Here is an 18678-nt window from a genome sequence, read left to right on the forward strand (position 1 = left end):
AGGTTATAGAGAAGTGTTGGTTACTATGTCTCTATGGATCTGATCACACCAAGAACGACCCATAGTATCTCCTAGATTGCAGTCTCCATCTGGCATGAGTAATAATGGATTGTTCTACTATTAGTTCAGTATTAGTATCCTTCCTTTCAGCTGCACAGATGTTGAAGCAGTTATTGAATAATACAAATCTACAAATTTCCTGGCTTGGTTGTGTTCTTGGTTGGCTGCTTGGGGCAACTCAGGTTTTTGTTAGCTGAGGATTATTGCTATTTAATTGTAAGTTGCTACCTTATAAAGTTTGCATATGTACTAAAATGGTATTTACAAATTCACTGTTTCTTGTTTAGCTTGAGATTTTTAGCTGACAAAACTGATTTTGGAAGAGTATTTTGTAAGGTATATTCTTGTTGAGAATTTCATTTGATCGAACTTCAAGAGATATCAAGTTATGAAAGGCTCCACGCTATTATTGTGGAGTTCATTTTTTTTTTTTAGTGTTAAAATGTTTTAATTAATGGCACGGTGTGCATATTACGAGGGGCATTCATTAAAGATTTCCCCTGACATACTTCCTGTGGACTGAGAAAAACAAAACTGGTCACAGGTATTAGTCCTTCTCTACATAGCTACCAGCAAGAGTCAAACACTTCTCCCATCACTTTATCCAGCTGTGGAGACCTTGTCTCTAGAAGTCGGCATTTTGTGTCAGAAACCATGACTTGACCTCAGAAATCAGCATTCATTGTTTGGATAAAGCTTGCCCTTCAAAAATAACTTCATGGTTGGAAAGAAGTGGAAGTCTGATGGTGCGAGGTCGGGAGAATAAGGGGGGTGAGGAAGGATTTCATAGCCACAGAACCGTGCTTCCGTCTGAGCAACCTGTGAGTTGTGAACCGGGGCGTTATCCTGCAGGAGAAGGACACCTTTGGTCAGCATACCATGCCTCTCGATTTTGATGGCCTTCTGCAATTTCTGTAGTATGTCCCGGTACCCTTGTGGTACCCTTTGCCAGGAAATCCATCATCACTACTCCACGCTGGTCCCAAAAGACCGTGAGCATGACCTTGCCTGCTGACAGTTGGCCACTTGCCTACTTTGGAGGTGGTGAGGCACAGTGCTTCCATTGTTTGGACTGGGATTTAGTCTCTGGGTCATAATGGTGGACCCATGTTTCATCCTGAGTAATTAGTCTGGCGAAGAAGTCTTCATGGTTTTTGTGACACATGGCCAAAAGAGCCTGTGAGCATGTGACTCGTTTCTGCTTCTAGAAAGGTGTCAGCAGCCGGCGAACCCACCATGGGGACACCTTTCCCATGTGCAAATGGTCATAGATTATTTTTTCTACAGAGCCCACACTGATCTCGACATCTGCAGCTAGTTGGCGAATGGTTATGAGGCAATCCTCCAAAATGGCAGCCTCCACTTTCTGAATGGTGTCTTCATCAATGGAGGGGTGTGGTCGCCCAGGAATGGGAGCCATTCCACCGAAGTTCAACCACACCTGAACTGACGATACCAGTGCTTGACTATGTCATACGATGGGCATCCTCCCCATAAGTCCCTTTCATCTCATCGAACATCTCTTGTGGTGTGCACCCTTTCAAGTACAAGAACCTGATGGCAGCTCTGCATTCACCTGGTTCCATTATCAGACGTTACTCCACGTTAGCACCCATAATAGAGAAACTGTTAGGAGTTCAGAGCTACAAATTACTGCGTTACCTATGGAGAGATGTATCATTAGACATGTGCAGTTTCATCCTCCTATGATTACTGGAAGTGGGTCAGGGGAAATATTTAATGAACGTCCCTTGTATATCTAATTTATGTTTCAAGTTAAAGGGACAAGTGTTGTTGTTGTTGTTGTTGTTGTTGTTACTACAGCCTCCTTTTTTATCTTTAGTATTCTTTGGTTATAATACAAGAATAATATTTTGATTTTGGATAAAGCAGACTAGAAAATGCTTGTTTTGAAGTGCCAAGTATGTCACATTGAATGCAATAGTCTGTACTTTGGCCTTTGTCAATTCCAGGGTTTTGCTTTTGTTTGTGCCTCTGTAATTGATAAAGGTATAATTAGTGATACCACAAAAAGCTCAAAAATACCAAGTAGGAGAATGAATTTTCCCAGTTTGTCATGTCCAAAAGTATTCAGAGGAAAACTACCTTGAACTGAAGTGCATCCTCTGCTCAAATCAATAATATTAGGTTTTGTGATGATTTTAATCTCTCTGTAATTTGCATTCCTCATGCTAGATGCTCAAAATTAGCAGCCATTTTTTGGCACATGCACAGAAGTTAATTACTCTAACCGCTTACTCTTAATAAAACTGTGATTGACTAGAATGTCTGAAAAATGGGACAATGATTTACAGAACAATATATTGGCTACAGTCCCGACAAACCAATTAGCCCAGCTAGGTCTGGCCCAGTAATGTGGCAGAATGAGACTGTTTTATTGGGTGGCATATATGGAGGGCAATTTGCACCCATGGATCCCCTATCCATTTAATTATTGTACACTCAGTGAAGCAAGGCTTTCTGCCACCTTCTCCTGTGACAGAGGAAGCTGGCTATGCTTTGTCTCCATGGTCAGAGGCAGTTTGCTTCTGAATAAACGAAAAATAAATAATGAATACCAGTTGCTAGAAACCACAGATAAGGGAGTTTGCTCTTGCAGGATGCTGAACTACATGAGCCCTTGGCCTGGCCCAGAAATTCTAATGCTCTTAAGAATATGTGCACTGCTACTTCAGTTCATTACTGTGGCTAGAGTTTTTTGTTCAGCTTAAACATAGAATGGGAAAAAAAACTACGGCTGAAAAACATGGCTGTATGGTTCATGCTTGAAAATGAAGATATCTAAAGGCTGCAGTCCCATCCAGCAAGGATGGCAAAGTGTAGCTTTTATACTATAGTTCCCATCATTCCTCACTGTTGGTCATGGTAAATGGGACTGATGGGAACTGGAGTCCAAAAGCTTCTCCATCCCTGCTGTACAATGCTGACCTGGAAATAAATGTCATTGACAGGGATCTGAGTATGCTGTAAATGTATCTTCACTGTAATATTGGCTACCTTTTTTGGTAGCTGTGAAATACAAACACATGGGTTGTATGTATTGAACAATCCTTCTTCTCTCCTCCTCCCTCCACTTCTGCTCTGAATTTTCCCCAAACGCCCTAGAGCAGATTTGCAGGGGTGTGTATGTGTGTGCGTGCATGCACACATGGGAGACAAAAGGGAGAGAAAGTTACTTTGCGTGAGTTGTTCTGCTTCTGCAGTGACCGTGTTGGATTCAACCCATGATTCTGAATTGAATTTATTAGTAGTAGCATACAGAAATGCCAAACACAATTGAGGTTCTTTATAACAATTAAAATACATAGAGACTCGTCACAGCAATTTCACTGGATAGTTAGCAATTTTGTATTCACATTATTAATTGTTTCATTTTTTTTAACCCAGTGTGTTAGAGATCAGTCACTACTGTGGATTGACTGGTTTCCTGGGTCTAGGGCTTTCCGGCTTTCCTAGCCTCTTAGGCTTTTGCTTCTTATAGGAAACATAGGCAAGCATACAGACACACCCCAGGTGAGACAAAAAACTCAAGATGTCCCAGGTGGAAAAATAAGTCTCTGCAATTGAGCAAAATTGCCTGGAAAAACTGAAATCCATACTTAAAGCTGGGTTGTTTACACATGCATTAATTTGAGTACAGAGTAACTTTTCTTCCTTAAGTTGTTTGAGGAATTGTAGAGCTTGAAAGCCTATACATTTTTACTAGTAGAGTTGTTCTCGCAAAAGATACATTCTCACCTACTTGTTGCTCTTTGTTGGGAAAAAAACATGGCCATGATGTTCTGTAGATTGCCTATGAGCAGCAGATTACGTTTGTTACGGTGATGTGTGCGGTAGAATAAGGACCTGAAAGTAGAATAGCTTTTGTTTTATTTTTTATAAAGCCCTAATTATTTCACAAATGTGACATGTGAGAAATTTCCTGGAGTATATTTAGGTAACTGTGAAAATGCATTAGGATTACTTCAATATTTGAAAACACTGCCACAAAAGCTGAAAGTAGATTTATTCTAAAAGCTTCCCCATATCTACAACATTAGCCATCTCTTTAGCAGTTTATGAACATTGTAGCTTTTATTGATTTCAGGGAATAGGACCCAGCAACAAACAACAAAAGTCGATGGCACCTCTTTGCTTCCATATAGAGGTGTCCAGATCAATATTTTGAATTTACAGTAATTTACTAGTAATGGGTAAACAAATGGACAGAATTTCTGTATTGTGGGTATGGCTAGGCATATATTCTTTTCATCTATACTCTGTTGTAGGTCAAAGTCTTTGTTCCTGCAGCTGGAAATGCAGCTGGATACTGAAATTATGTGCATATCCATGATGTTCTGAAATGTGTCATATGTTAAGGAACACTGAACAGGTTTCATTTATTGTAGAATATATTGAGTGTTCAAGGCTGTTTAAAACCAAAATACTACTTGTGCTTTTAATACCGTTCAGAGTTTTGCTTGTTCTTTTGGTGTACATTTGTCAAGCTGCCTGGCTTTCAGACTTCAAGGATTTCCCTCTATATAGCGGACTCTCTCTCCCCCTTCCTCCTCCTCCTCCTCCTCCTTCTCTCTCTCTCTCTCTCTCTCTCTCTCTCTCTCTCTCTCCCTCTATATAGCGGACTCTCTCTCCCCCTTCCTCCTCCTCCTCCTCCTTCTCTCTCTCTCTCTCTCTCTCTCTCTCTCTCTCTCACACACACACACACACACACACACAGGTGGGGGAAAGAAAATAGTGTGGAACTGGTAAAAGTAAATGAGAAACTTTCAATAATGAAAGTTGATATGCTTCATGTGTACAGTTCTACCCTATTCTGCCCTATATTAATCACATGCAGCACTGTTTCCATTACAGTGCAGTTTGTCTTCCACCCAGAACTATGTTGTGTGTCTCATTGATTGCTGTGGTGAAATTACATACCTCAAGTAATTTATGAAAGTAATTATGTAACTTATGTGAATTATGTTATCATTATGTTATTTCATTTCATTCATTTCAATGAAAAGGAAATAATGCAAATGGGGAGGGGGAGGCAATAATTTATGTTTTGTTTGCAGACAGCAACAAAAGTGAATACTGATCATATTTACTGGGTTGATTTCCATTACAGACATGGGATGAATAAGTGAACATGGGCAGTTTCTGCTTCCATTTCTTGGAATTCTCCAACATCTCTAGTATACTGTTGTTGGCATCTGTCTTGGGAGACATGGGAGTGTGCCTCCGGGGGTGAAGGCAGACCAATGCATTAGCAGCACTGAAGTGACCTCCCTGGGGCGCAAGCCTGGGCAGTGTGTATGGAGGTCCTGAGCTGCGCAGATAACAAGACACCACTCTTGACCTCACTGACGTGGTCCAAAGGAAAGCAGAGCAATATGTTTGGCACCAGCTTGGCTGCAGGAGTTGCTAGGTTGAGGCATACAAGACCCCATTGAACCATCTTAGAAACTCCACTCTGGATTTGTGTAGGATTTACTCCTCAGCCTTTTCTTCTTCTGAAGATATCTGATGTTTAGGATCAGAGGCTACCTTGCCAGATTGATTAGCCCCATTTGCCCCTCCCTTCCCTCTATAGCACATGCAGAAACTGCCTTCTTAGCTATTTGACCCACTATTGATCTCTTCTGCTCAATCTGCCAGAGCCTGTATGTCTTCGCATACAGGGGAAGTACCTAACTCAACAGTGGGTTGAAATTCATCAACTACCCTCACTTGGTTTATCTTACCAGTCAAAACTGTTTCCCAGAGTGTGGCCACTGTTGCATGCTGACAGCTTCTAGGAGCCACAAGTGAGAACTGAGTGCAGGGTGGAGACCAAAAGAGGACAAACAACCCCAGAAGGAGCACACTGTGTCCCACACCAGATGTAGAGCCCCTCCCCTCACACCCCATGCACCCCTCTAGTATATAGTGACATTCAAATCAGTACAGAAAAGCAAATTACATAAATAAGAGAGTATTCAAAATTTCAGGAGGGCTCCATAGTTACAACATGATTTCTGTAGTTCTCTTCAATAGGTTGGTCTGCCAATCTATTCTCTAAGTTTGTAATTGTAAGCAGGCACAAACTCCGCAGTTCAGTGCCAACAAGGCTTTTTAAATGGTTAATGCAGCGAAGAACTACTGAAACAGTTATGCATATTTCCCTCAGCTACATCAAGGTTTTTAAAAATCCTCTTAATATTACATGAGATTATTTACAGATAACGAGAGAAAAAACTTGGACAGCAAGATAAAAAATAATAATGATCTTGCATTTCTGTACTTTTGTTACCCAAAGATTATGTCATGCAACACGAAGAGGAAATTTGGGTGTGGCCAGGCATAAAAATTGTTAGCAGTGAGCCTACTGTGAAATGTATTTCTAGTGCTTTGAACAGAAGTACAGTTTTATCCCATCAGATTGAGCTCGGGAGGAAACATATTAATCCTGTTTTGTAGCTAACAGGAATATATGCCCTGTGCTGGATGACTGGCCTTTGTGACAATCAGAAAGTTGCTTCCTTTTGAACTTCTTAACATTAAATAAACCTGATTTTTAATTATGGTGCTGAATAAACATTTAATCAGATCAAGGTCCTTGAGGTCTGCCTCCCCCCATGGCATAATGGGTGGCATTCAACTAAGTCACACTCAGATTAGACTGTACAACTGTGATGAAATAATGTAACAAGTGTGAAAAATTCTTGCAGCTTTCCCATATCCTCTTTGTTAGCACTGTATGTTTTTACTGAATAGGTATACTTTTTAAAATATAATAAAAATAAATATGAAAAATAAAATATATGTTTAGTTTTGTTTGTTTATGCACCTAAGTTATTATTTCCTTCTTCATGTGTGAAAGATGCATATACAGGAAGACACTCCAGTTGCTTCAGCCATAATACAGGGAACAATATATGAGTACTTAGAAGGGAAATAATAGTTTAGCACAGAATTGGATTATTCACCTATGATTCATGTCATCATGATGCAAGTGGATCATGTCAAAGTCGGCCCATAGGGTAGGGATGAGATGAAGATCTGGCCTACTAGGGCGAAACATTTTCCCACCCCCCGGTGTAGAGCTACACATCAGAATTAATATATTAAATTTCTTCTAATATTGTATTTACAAATAAGCGACTAGATAGAGGCAACTTTATTGTATATGGAAGTAAATAGTTCCTTTGTATGAACTCTCAGTGTTCACTGGTGATGTAGACCTCTAAATGATAGGTGTGTTGAAATATGAAATGAAAAGTATGATAAAATCCTATAATTTGCTTTATTTGCTTAATTTTGGAAGAAGCCTAAGAAAAACATTATTCTAACTATAACCTGCTTTAAAACTTCATTAGGACTAAAGGTAAAGGGACCCCTGACCATTAGGTCCAGTCGTGACTGACTCTGGGGTTGCGGCGCTCATCTCGCTTTATTGGCCGAGGGAGCCGGCGTACAGCTTCCGGGTCATGTGGCCAGAATGACTAAGCCGCTTTTGGCGAGCCAGAGCAGCACACGGAAATGCCGCTTACCTTCCCGCCAGAGCGGTACCTATTTATCTACTTGCACTTTGACATGCTTTGACATGTCATTAGGACTAAAGGTAAAGGTGCCCCTGCCCGTACGGGCCAGTCGTGTCCGACTCTAGGGTTGTGCGCCCATCTCACGACTAGCTCAAAACTAATTATTTCTCTCAGGATCATACCAAATCGTTTCTTTCTCTGGACCATCTTTCCAAACCCTTGACACTAACACTCATCCATATACCTTTGTTCTCCTGCTTCTCCTCAATGGTTATCTTGTTTCAATTTAGATTTGAGGGTAGATGAGTTTTCCTTGGTGGACATATGTTAAATAACATGACAGTGGAGGTGGAAGAGAAATATGAGGCTGAAGAAATCAGGGTGAGGAGAGGGGAGAACATTCTCTTCTGACTAACCCCAAAACAGATCTCGTTAGTATGTGGCACCACAAGAAATGTTACATTTGTGCAAAATCCCTTAGTAGGAAATCCTTGTGTTTCTCAGAACATGGGTAAAAGTTTATTATGCCCCAACATTTCTAGGTTAAAAGCAACAACCCATCGACCATCACCATGGACTTAAAATTAAATAGTGCAATGCAAAAGAAAAAAGAATTGGATGGTGGTGGTTTGCAGGAAAAGAAATAAATTCAGGCATTAATTCTTTATAAGATGGGAACTGGGAATCCTTCATTTATATACAGTAGAGTATGAAAAGAGGGAAGGAAATTGACATTTGTTGCTGTGTGAGTGTATTGAATGCTTTCAAGCATACAATAACTCAGCATTTATTTTTGATATTCTGAACTATAATGCATAAATGAAAAATATGAAGAAATAGAATTAAAAATAGAACTTAGAAAGAAACTTTACCAATGTATTGTTAGTTTGCTCTTTCTGTCATGTTTTATTTTAGTTTATGTTTAAGTAGCATTTGCTGTGCTGGAATTCAAATGAGGTGTGTTTGTGTATAATAACTTTAAGGTGTTATTTTAAGGTGAGAAAAATTACTTTTTAGAACTGCCACAAACTGCCAATGTATCCTGATGACTCTGTTGTTTTAAATGATACATCTGATGTTGAATTCAGGTTTCGAAATTCAACAAAGATGGGCAAATACACTTAAAATGTGGCTTCAGCAACAACAAGAGCTATACATTTTCTCTCACTGTGCTGCAAGCTTATATTGTGTGAGTGTTAAATATATAGTCTTAGATCCTGGCCTTTTGCTTTTGCTAGTGTGAGCATCCCTGGATTGGAGTTCCATCCAGGTGTTGCTCCTGCTGCTGGGGGAGATCATACTTGGCCAATTCACCCTCTCCCCTGCAGTCCCTTGCAACCTCCAGAAATCTCCTCTGAAGAGTTAGAAGCCGCTGTGGAGTACTGTGGAACAGATACAGGGGGAAATAGATGAAAATAGACCCCAACTCTTCTTCCCTCCTCTGAATTAAAGCCTTCTGTGTGGATGGAAAGAACTTTTCTGCCATGGACAGTTTAGTTGGGCTTCAACCTATAGTCCTGCATTAAGGGCTTAAATAAAGTATATAATGTTTTGTAAGGACCCATTTTACATGCCATAAAGGTGAGTCTGACTGAAAACTGCCTGGGCTCTATTTTATTATTAATGGAAAACTGCCTGTTTCCTGGTAATTAGATGCCAAGAATTTTCAAGTTAACTATGCAGTTGCTGCTCCCCCCAAAGATTTGGCATTGAGTGGGATTTCTGATCGCAGAATTAAGTACTAGAGTTTCATATACTGTATAACAAAATAAGAGGCAATCACTTAAGGCAATTTTCAACTTTGTAATATTAAATAGTGCACAAAGAACTAAGGTAGTTTTAAAAACATAAATCTTAGTCTAGAATATGATGTCTGAACCATTCATATGTGGCATTTTAGGTAAATGATTGAAAAATATTCCTATTGTATGCTTAGAATTCATTTTATAATTACATTTTTCTTCATTTGCAGAAGGAACTGAGCCTTCCAAGAAGGGGAAGTTTGTAAGTAGTTGAAATTTCTTCTTTTTATTTTGTTCATTGCACTCTGCATAGAGCTTGACAGTTTTTCAATATGTCTTCCTTCTCTCAGTGGCCAATGAAATGAAGGTTATGTGTGGCAGTTGATTGTGCACAAAAACGCTAACATTGTAAACCAATGCGCCATGTCCTCGTACTTCACTGAATGTTTGTCCTCGTCTCGTACTTCACTAAATGTTTCTTCTGGTATTAGTTAATAGTTTATAGTAGGAAATCATTATGAAAGAATTCTGGGTATCAATAAGGCTATCAATTAAAATACATTAGAAATAAATCAAGTATAGGAAATGTTCCTTTGGACTCGTTATGTTTGGAATTTCAAAAAATAGCTGAGAGAGACACGTACATAGATGGATTCAATTTTACCTTAATATTGATGCCAAAAATAAAGTAGCTTAAAAATTAAACTAATGCCAAGTGAGGCTAGATAATATAATATTTAAAGAATCAAGGTATGAATTGTTAGAGCCTTGCAAGCATTTATTTGTATTGGTTTGGAAAATTAATGAATTAAATATACTGACACCTCATGGTTAATAATTGCATTGGGTAAATTTGTGTGTCTTGACTTTAATTGTCTAACTGCACAAGTCTAGGCATGTTTATTCAGAAGTAAGCCCCACTTTGTTCAATAAGTTCAGTAAGTCACACTTTGTTAAATGCCATGTAAGTGTACATAGAATTGCAGTCAAAGTACATTTTAAACAGTTAATTTTTAAGGCCGTGTTACTTTTTGAGCTTTAAAGTTGTATATTTTTCTTTACAATGCTTGGGTAAAATGGATGACTGTGGTCTGAATGGGTCTCTCAATTTTTGATTTTGATTTTTGTTGCTGTTTTTAAGCCAGTAGTAAATCTTCTTTGGGAAGCTAGAGGCTGCAATTTTTCTTTTCCCCTAGTTCCTCAAATGTAGTGATGAGGGGGAATAGCACCTTCCCCCCACTGATGCCTGCTGTTTCCTACCCCAAGCTACATCTAGGAGGTGGTGGTGGTTTTTAAAGAAAATGACAGCCAGCAGCTGACTTGAAGGGTTCTAGAGAATATACAGAGGGACTTACGAGAAATTCCACAAATCTTCAATGTACTTTCATGATTTCCTTGTTTTAAAACTTATAAATGATGTTGGATTCAGGTTTTGATCAGTTTTTCAGGAACTTCTGACAGCTTGTTCTAAAACACACAGGGCTCGTTCAGCACTCCTGTCCCCAAGGCTTTGGTGTTTCCTTGTATTGTCCTGTGCAGGGGCAGTGTGTCCCGTTCTGCCACTTGAGGCAAAACAGGAAGTGCCGCCTTGCCTCGCGGCCACTGGAACTGCTTCTTCTCCCTCACTACCTGGCGGAGAAGCAGCACCAGCAAGATCTCACATGATTTCGGGCAAATTTTTAGCCAAAATTGGCACTGATGCTGGCACCACTTCCATGCTGCTAGTGAGGCAGACCAGGTAACCCGTGGGGCAGTTGCCTTGTGGACTGATGCCTAAATGGCAGAACTGGCTCTGGTCTCATGTAGACAACCTCAGAAATATATACAGTTCCCAGGAGCCTTAAAAGCCAGCTTTTGGTGAATTTTTGACTGTATAAATACAGGGCATATGAAGGTGCAGTAAAAAGTGTTCACAAAAAACTGGAGGTCAGAAAATGCAAGTGAAAACAAAACTAAAATTGCTTGTCAGCTTAGCTCTGATGTATATTGCCTCCTTGTGCATTATACCTAATTTCTCAAGTTATGATGGCTATGTTCTCTTTTTAAAAAATTGGCACAAGTTGAGGACCACCATTAATAGTTGTCTAATTTTGTTTTGAAACAGACAAGTTTACCCACTATCTATTGTATTAATGATGAGAACACGTAGTCTTCAGATTTTTTGTTTTTGCTTTAAGTGCCACATATCTTGCATTGGACTAAAAAGGTTGAGAACTGCATATACTTTTCAGAAATAGAAGCAGAACCAAGCTGTTGCTGTAATTAACATTTGAAGTTGAATGTTATGAGTGTGGGAACAAAATAATCTCTGACGAGGAAATCCTTTTCAATATTATGGCTTTGGAACATTGTAACATCACATTTAATAACTGAAGACGTAACTTTGATACTACCCTTGCCATGAATTTACTTTTATATGTTAGAAGCTCTTCTGTGCATGTGGGTAAAAACTATTGTAGGAATAGTAGAGTTTACTTAACAAATATGGTAGAGGGTTTTGGAATAGAATTGTACCAGTGTTTTTTTGGTTTTAACATATTATCAGATTTATTTATCTTTTACTGAATCTCATTTTAATGAAATATGGCAAACCATAATCTGTGAAAATTTTGCATGAGACCATTTTATTCTATTATCTCAATCAGTTTTCACACATAGAAAAATCAGGCTGTTGCAGGTTTTCCACATAATGATCATAAACCTCATTATGTGTTGGATGGAAAGCAGCTGATACCATCAGATGAGGTGCGGAACAGAAGACTCCAAATGCATACAACTTAATAGGAATTGTTAAGCTTCTTTTTGCTTGAGGCTCATTCTGACAGGTTTCCCAGAAGTTGATAAGGGTTTGTAATTGGCCTGTTTATCGGTGATTTTGAGTGTGGATTATTGGATTACCTTGGGGAAGAAGAGATAAAGGTAGGAAATAGAATGAAATCCTCCCACTACAGCCAAACAATAAAAGAACAATGGGACAGTATTACATTTTTTATGCAGAAGTCTGTATTTTTCTATTGTTAACTTTGTTCAACTCTACAGATTTAATATCTGATTTTAGATTTGTGTCACAGTGGAAAAAATGTGGTTAGAGACAATTGCCCAAACTGCATTGCATGCCTGTTTGAAATTGCAATATTGCCCCAACAGTGTTGAATAGGTTTGTGATAATAGTCTAGGAGAATTAGTCATTAGCAGGGAGTACCTGCATGTGGCGCTGTGGGTTAAACCACAGAGCCTAGGAGTTGCCGATCAGAAGGTTGGTGGTTCAAATCCTCGTGACAGGGTGAGCTCCTGCCAACTAGCAGTTTGAAAGCACGTGAAAGTGCAATAGATAAATAGGTACTGCTCCGGCGGGAAGGTAAACAGCGTTTCCGTGCACTGCTCTGGTTCGCCAGAAGCGGCTTGGTCATGCTGGCCACGTGACCTGGAAGCTGTATGCCGGCTCCCTCGGCCGATAAAGCGAGATGAGTGCCGCAACCTTAGAGTCGTCTGTGACTGGACCTAACGGTCAGGGGTCCCTTTACCTTTACCTAACATCTCTTACAGTTGATTGACTGTTCTTAAGTCCATGCAGTTTTGCACAGAAGCTTCACTACTCTTAGTCTTTAATGAGAAGAGGCCAGCCCTTTGGCAAGCACTTTTAATATATAATACGTTGGGGATAGTAAAGGATAACATCAGTTTCACTTTCAGTGAGCTTCTTATGCAAAGTCCTTGATTAGATTTTGAGAGGAAGTAGGGGAAAGTATGAATGCAGAAGTCTTTGGAGAGGAAGACAGAGTAGGATTACCAGACTGGAAGGGGCCTTTGTCACTTAAAATGCTTTGTTGATTCTGTCAGTATCAACATCATATTGCAGAGCTCCTTTCAATCATGTAATGCTAAAATGTAGCATCAGAAATACCAGAAGAGAGCTTCTGTACCAGATGACCTTCCTGCTGCAGTATTAGTAAAGGAGAAAAAAGAAGAATGTGAATTCTGTTTGGTGTGTCATTAAGAAGCCCCTCAGCCACCCTCTGCTTACCTACTCTCTCTGTGTTCCTTTGGCACACAGTTCTTCTCTTAGGAGACTGGTGTGCTGACAAGACCTATACATGCTTGACCCTCTCATGTCAAGGAGTGTGCCAACATTCCTAATTTGCTGCTTCCAGCAGGCACTTGTTTGGAGACTGAGCCTGCCCTGGTTGTTTCTATTGCAGCATTTTTTGGTTGTGGATTATGTGGACACCTGAATGAATAATGGGAATATTTATTGCTGCAATACCAGTACTACCTCTTAGCATGAAACACAATGTGACAAAAATTGTGCTTGCTTTTGAACACTATTGTCTGGAAATAAATTGTTCTTTAGAGTAACAGGATATGATCTAGGGAATGCAAATCAACATGTCAGAAATTCCTATCAACCTGAAAAGGGCAGCTGAGAAGCCAAAGAAAGAACACAGTGGATTTTTAGTGCACATTCTATATTTCTCACTTCACCTCTTCCTTTGTGCAGCGTATGTGTTCCTGGAGAAGCGTATCATTATTAAAAGAAAAGAATACCCTGCAGGTAAAAGGTCTCTAGCAATCACTAACAAGACCCAATAGATGAACCTGACAAAATTGGGCGGAAACAGCAAGCAGGAAGAAGTCAGAAAGAAATAAAGCGGACCACCTGCCAATCTTATTTTATGTGTTGCTCCAGTGATGTTTTTTTCAGTCTCTTTGTATATCTGGTAGACTGCTTCTCTTCATATAGTTTTTGTCTTGTCCTATGCCCTGACCTGTTGATCCTGCATTTTTTAAATGTTAGTCTTTTCATTCTTTGGCTTAGAAATAGGGAACAATGGAGCAAGAGCCTGTGGAGATTTAGATAGGAGAAAATGATAGAGAAGAAATTGCCCTAAATCAAAGAACATTTTAAGTGGGTTTAATTGTTTTCATGATGAATGCGATTACACGTCATAGGTAAACTGAATTTGGTATAATAAAATGTGCTTTACTATATGCAGAATTATTTTTTTGTAAGGAAGAAATATTTATGTACCCTTGACCTTTCCAAGATCCAGCTCATAATTCTCATCTGTTGCACATGGATTTTATATAAGCACAAGTTCCTGTATGGTTAAATCAGACAGGTAAAACTGCACCCATAATTATAAAACCAAAACACTGTAAAGAAAATTCAGAAGATTGGCAGGGTGCAGGAGAGCAAAAATCTGTAGGACCTAGCATTGACAATATGACATGGTAGGCAGCAGGTGAGCTTTTCTGTGGAGATGTTCAACTGATGGGGTGCTATAGTTGAAATAACACTCTCCTGTCATCATCCTTCTCACTTCTGGCTATCTTAATTATATGAGAGAACCCCAGTATCTGAGGCTTCGGTAATTCAGGGTTCCCTCTCACTAACTAGTTAGTTGGTAACATGCATTACACATCTATGGGATTTGTAGGAGGTTGTAGCAAAGGGAGTTCTCTTCCTATGTTATTTCCATATTCTGTTGTATTTTTATTTACTATTTTCATTGTTTTGATTAATCACCTCTTATGGTTTGGATTGTTTGTGGTAGAAAAGTGGGATGCAGAGTTTAAAATGTAAAGAAATGTAGGGAAGTAGGAGTAGCATTTTGTGGTTAGGAATATTCAGTGTTACTAACTTTGGAATTTTAAGATCTATAGAGGAACAAGCCTTGCCTGAAGCATCATGACTTCCGCAAAGGGAAGGTCAGACTCATCAGACCCTTTGGAGCTCTTTGAGAGTGTAAATTTAAAAGCAATATACTTTTTGTGTATATAAGCATTTGCAAATGTTACTATACTTAAAACTTCTTGTTTATCTGTCTTCATTAAAAAAAAAACTACTGCTGAAAGACTTTGGTAATATCTAGTATTAAGGACTGAAGCAGTTTTGAGGGAAATGTCTTTATGTTATTTTTGTATAAAACTGTAAGACAAATGAAATAATTGAATATAGAGGCAGCCCTAAACATGGAAAAGATTGTACCCAGGGCAAAAAGCTTTGACAGTGTACAACAATGATAGTTCCTGTTAGGGCTAACAAATATTGACTAGCTTTTTCATCTCCATTCACAGCTTCCTTCTGATTTGTGCCTCTGCTCCTCCCTAACTTCTTCTCAAACATTGATAGAAACAAGTTAGTTTAAGCTACTAAATTTACAATAATTACTGCTTCAGCCTTTTGACAACTATTGAGCAGAAACATCCTTTGCCTTCTAAACAATTGGCTTCTGCTGCTCTAATGCCTCTATTGTGGCTACATATAATTGCTTTCAAGCCTGATTCTGTAGCATCCTGGATAAGAGTTAAGGTGAGAGAAGAGACTGGTCCATGGAAACCATAAACGGTTGGTTTGACTAGTAGGCCAAGCCAAGCCAAGCAGTTTGAGCCTTTGAATCTATTCCTGGCTTGGCTTCCTCTGTGCTGGAATTCCAATTTCTAGATAATGTTTCTTTACCTTAAACATTTTGCAGTATATCTCCTCATATTGGAATGTGACACATTTTTATTGTCTTGGATGACACATGCGCAAAATTTCAAATTTCTGGTTCATGTACAACTTTACACTAACAACTTTGATACCCCATGAGTTAGTGAGTCAGCCTTGTGAGTAAGGTTAAAATGTCTTTAGGTATGCATTGTGTATTTCTTACTCTTTTCTTGGATTTCCTGTTCTTTTATGCTTGTTTGAAAGCCATAAGTTTAGCTGTGAATATAACTGGAAATTTCACACAGTCCTATCTCACATTATTTAAATATAGGTTCTTTCATTGCCTTCAAAGTTGACGTTAGTTGTCTCATTGAAAAGTTAAAAGTCTAACTTGAAACCACATGGATCTTTTTAAGCATTTGCCATTCCTTTAAAAATAATCAGATCCCAGCAGCTTCATTTCAGCACTATTCTTTAATGGTTCAATGGCACCTCAGTAGGAGCCTGTCAATTGAGAGCCTGCCAACATTCAATTCTAGCTGGCTGCCAGGGACTAAAAACTTTGATTGCAAACTTGCTGAATCTGACATTACACTAGAGAATAAAACAGAATGTACTCTAAAGCATTTCAGTAAATGACATCACCTGAAATTTCTGTGTACAAATAAGAATGAAGTGCTCCTAGCAAAATGGAAAACTAACTTTCTTCTTGAGCCTTTTCCATGAATATTTTAAACGTATTTGGTGTCCATTTGACATCAGACCTACCAAATGCAGGTAGTTCTAGATTACTTTGATTTTTTACATCTTTAGTAACTAGAACTTAGGTTTATTCACCTCTGTATATTGTCTCAAAGAAGTCAATTTTACGAGGAAATGTGATGGACTGGAGCTAGATAGCAGGAGTTTAGAGTACCCAGAGTATTAGTTTACATGGAAGAAAACATTTCTGATGTATTGCTGTCTTTGGGGGGTGGGGCATCATCATCATCAGGTTGTTGTTTCTGGACCCAATTCATGTTGCTGGTTTTGACTTCTAAACTGTTTGACTGTGATTATCTCAGGGAATATCTGTTCTTGTATAGGTCCCTCTCCTAGTTTTGCGATACACTTATACCTTTAAGTGTCAGGACACGTTCTGGAGCAGCATTTTTTTTTTCAGAGTTAAGGAAAGAATAGCTTTATTGTTCCTAATGTGGGTTTCCCCCCAGTGTTATTGACTTCAGTCAGCATTCCATGCCCACTAAGCATGTTCAGTGTTCACTTGGGCTGTCTTTGGAGCCCTATCTCCTCTTAGCACCCCACTCCTTTTTAAAAAATGATTATTATTCTTTTGTACTGCTGCAAACTTTTTTTTTGAATATTTTATTGAATATAAGAACAACATATAATCAAATACAAGCAATCAAATACAGTTTTCCCCTACCCCCCCCCCAAAAAACAGCCCCAACTACATCCAGGTAATTACATTAGTAATAGAATCAAATAAATAATTATTTCTACAGTTGCTGGTTTAAAAAATATCATTCCACATGCTCCCATGTGTCTTAGGTGGTTTAAATGCATGTTCTTTCTTGGATGCATATATAATGAAGGAGGACCACGTTACGTAAGTTATGTAGTTTCTCACGTTGTTTTCTTTCACGTACCCTTTCTGTTAACTTTTCCACCAAAATTAATTCCCAGACATAAGTATACCAAACTTCATATAGGTTCAGGTTTAATGTCCTCCAGTGTCTAGCAACAGCCAGACATGCCGCAGTTATAAGACGCACAATTAAGTCTTTGTCTCTAAGATTTTGTGTTTCGTCTGCAAATATAGAAAGCAATGCTATTTTGGGATCTAAATTGATCGATTGAGATGTAATTTGTTCCATTTCCTTAAATATTTTTAACCAGAAGTTTTTAATCAATGGGCATTTCCACCACATGTGTATAAATGTTCCTTCATTCCCACAATCTCTCCAACATTGCGGAGAAATATTTTTGTCTATTTTGCTTAGCAATGTGGGATGCAAGTACCATCTGTGGGTTAGCTTTAAGGTGTTTTCTCTTATTCGGGCAGAAATAGCTCGTAAGGGGGCTTTTTGCCACATCCCTTCCCACAAACCATCATCAATCCCTTCTCCCAAGTCTCTTTCCCATCTAGTCTTCAACATGGAGGGCTTTGAGGTTGAGAAATTTACAGTCGCTTTATAGATTAAAGCAATTAGACCTTTACCTCTAGGGTCTGTGGTATATAAAATATTTTCAAATGCAGTTAGTGACTTCATCTCTTGTTTGTGGATTTCTGTGCTACTTATAAAATGGATGACTTGATGGATTACATTCCAATTGTGGGAAAAGTTTTGAACCATTTCTCGTAGTATTAATCCAGACAATGGGGTGTTTTCTTTGTAAAAGTCTTTAAGCCAAAACAGGCCCACATTTCCCCATTTTTCAAAGGGAAATGTTCTGTCTCTATTATAGAAAGTAGGGTGAAATGCCAGCGGTATTACAGGAGAAGACTGAGAGGCCACCCGTGGGAACTATTTCTTCCAAACTTTTAGATTAGATAATAAATTGGGGTTTTCTACCTCAATTTTTTTTTTTTTGGTTTTAATTTGCCAAAATGGGACCCCTCTTATTTAATTCTGCTCATTTGGGTTTTTCATATTTAGCCAAGCTATTTGTTGAGATCCTTGAATTACCAGAAAAATGCTATGTAGATGGGCTGCTCCTTTGGCTGGTTGATAGAACGCTTTATATGGTAACCTTGGCCTTTTATTCTGGTGTATAAATTTTAGAAGCGTGCTTTGCCAGTTTTGTTATTTTTTGTCTTCTATGGCTATTGGTAAGACTCTAAAGAGATAGAGGAGGTGCGGCAGCACAATCAGTTTTATAGTGGCAATTCGGCCCAAGAATGACAGCGAACCCT

At 38.8% G+C, this 18678-nt stretch overlaps 1 protein-coding gene across 14 annotated transcripts in view; it reads left to right on the forward strand.

Annotated features, from left to right (window-relative positions):
* MAST4 (microtubule associated serine/threonine kinase family member 4) overlaps positions 1–18678 on the forward strand; it is a 200944-nt gene that overhangs the window by 69907 nt on the left and 112359 nt on the right. For 12 of the 14 annotated variants that reach the window (XM_053409245.1, XM_053409248.1, XM_053409247.1 and 9 more), the window contains one exon: positions 9559–9590. The exons of the other annotated variants lie outside the window; for them this stretch is intronic. In XM_053409245.1, the coding sequence (XP_053265220.1) occupies positions 9559–9590 (32 nt within the window). The remainder of the gene's footprint in view (positions 1–9558; positions 9591–18678) is intronic. 14 annotated transcript variants of the gene reach the window in all.

The sequence above is a fragment of the Podarcis raffonei genome, chromosome 11, assembly GCF_027172205.1.
Source record: "Podarcis raffonei isolate rPodRaf1 chromosome 11, rPodRaf1.pri, whole genome shotgun sequence".
Lineage (NCBI taxonomy): Eukaryota > Metazoa > Chordata > Lepidosauria > Squamata > Lacertidae > Podarcis > Podarcis raffonei.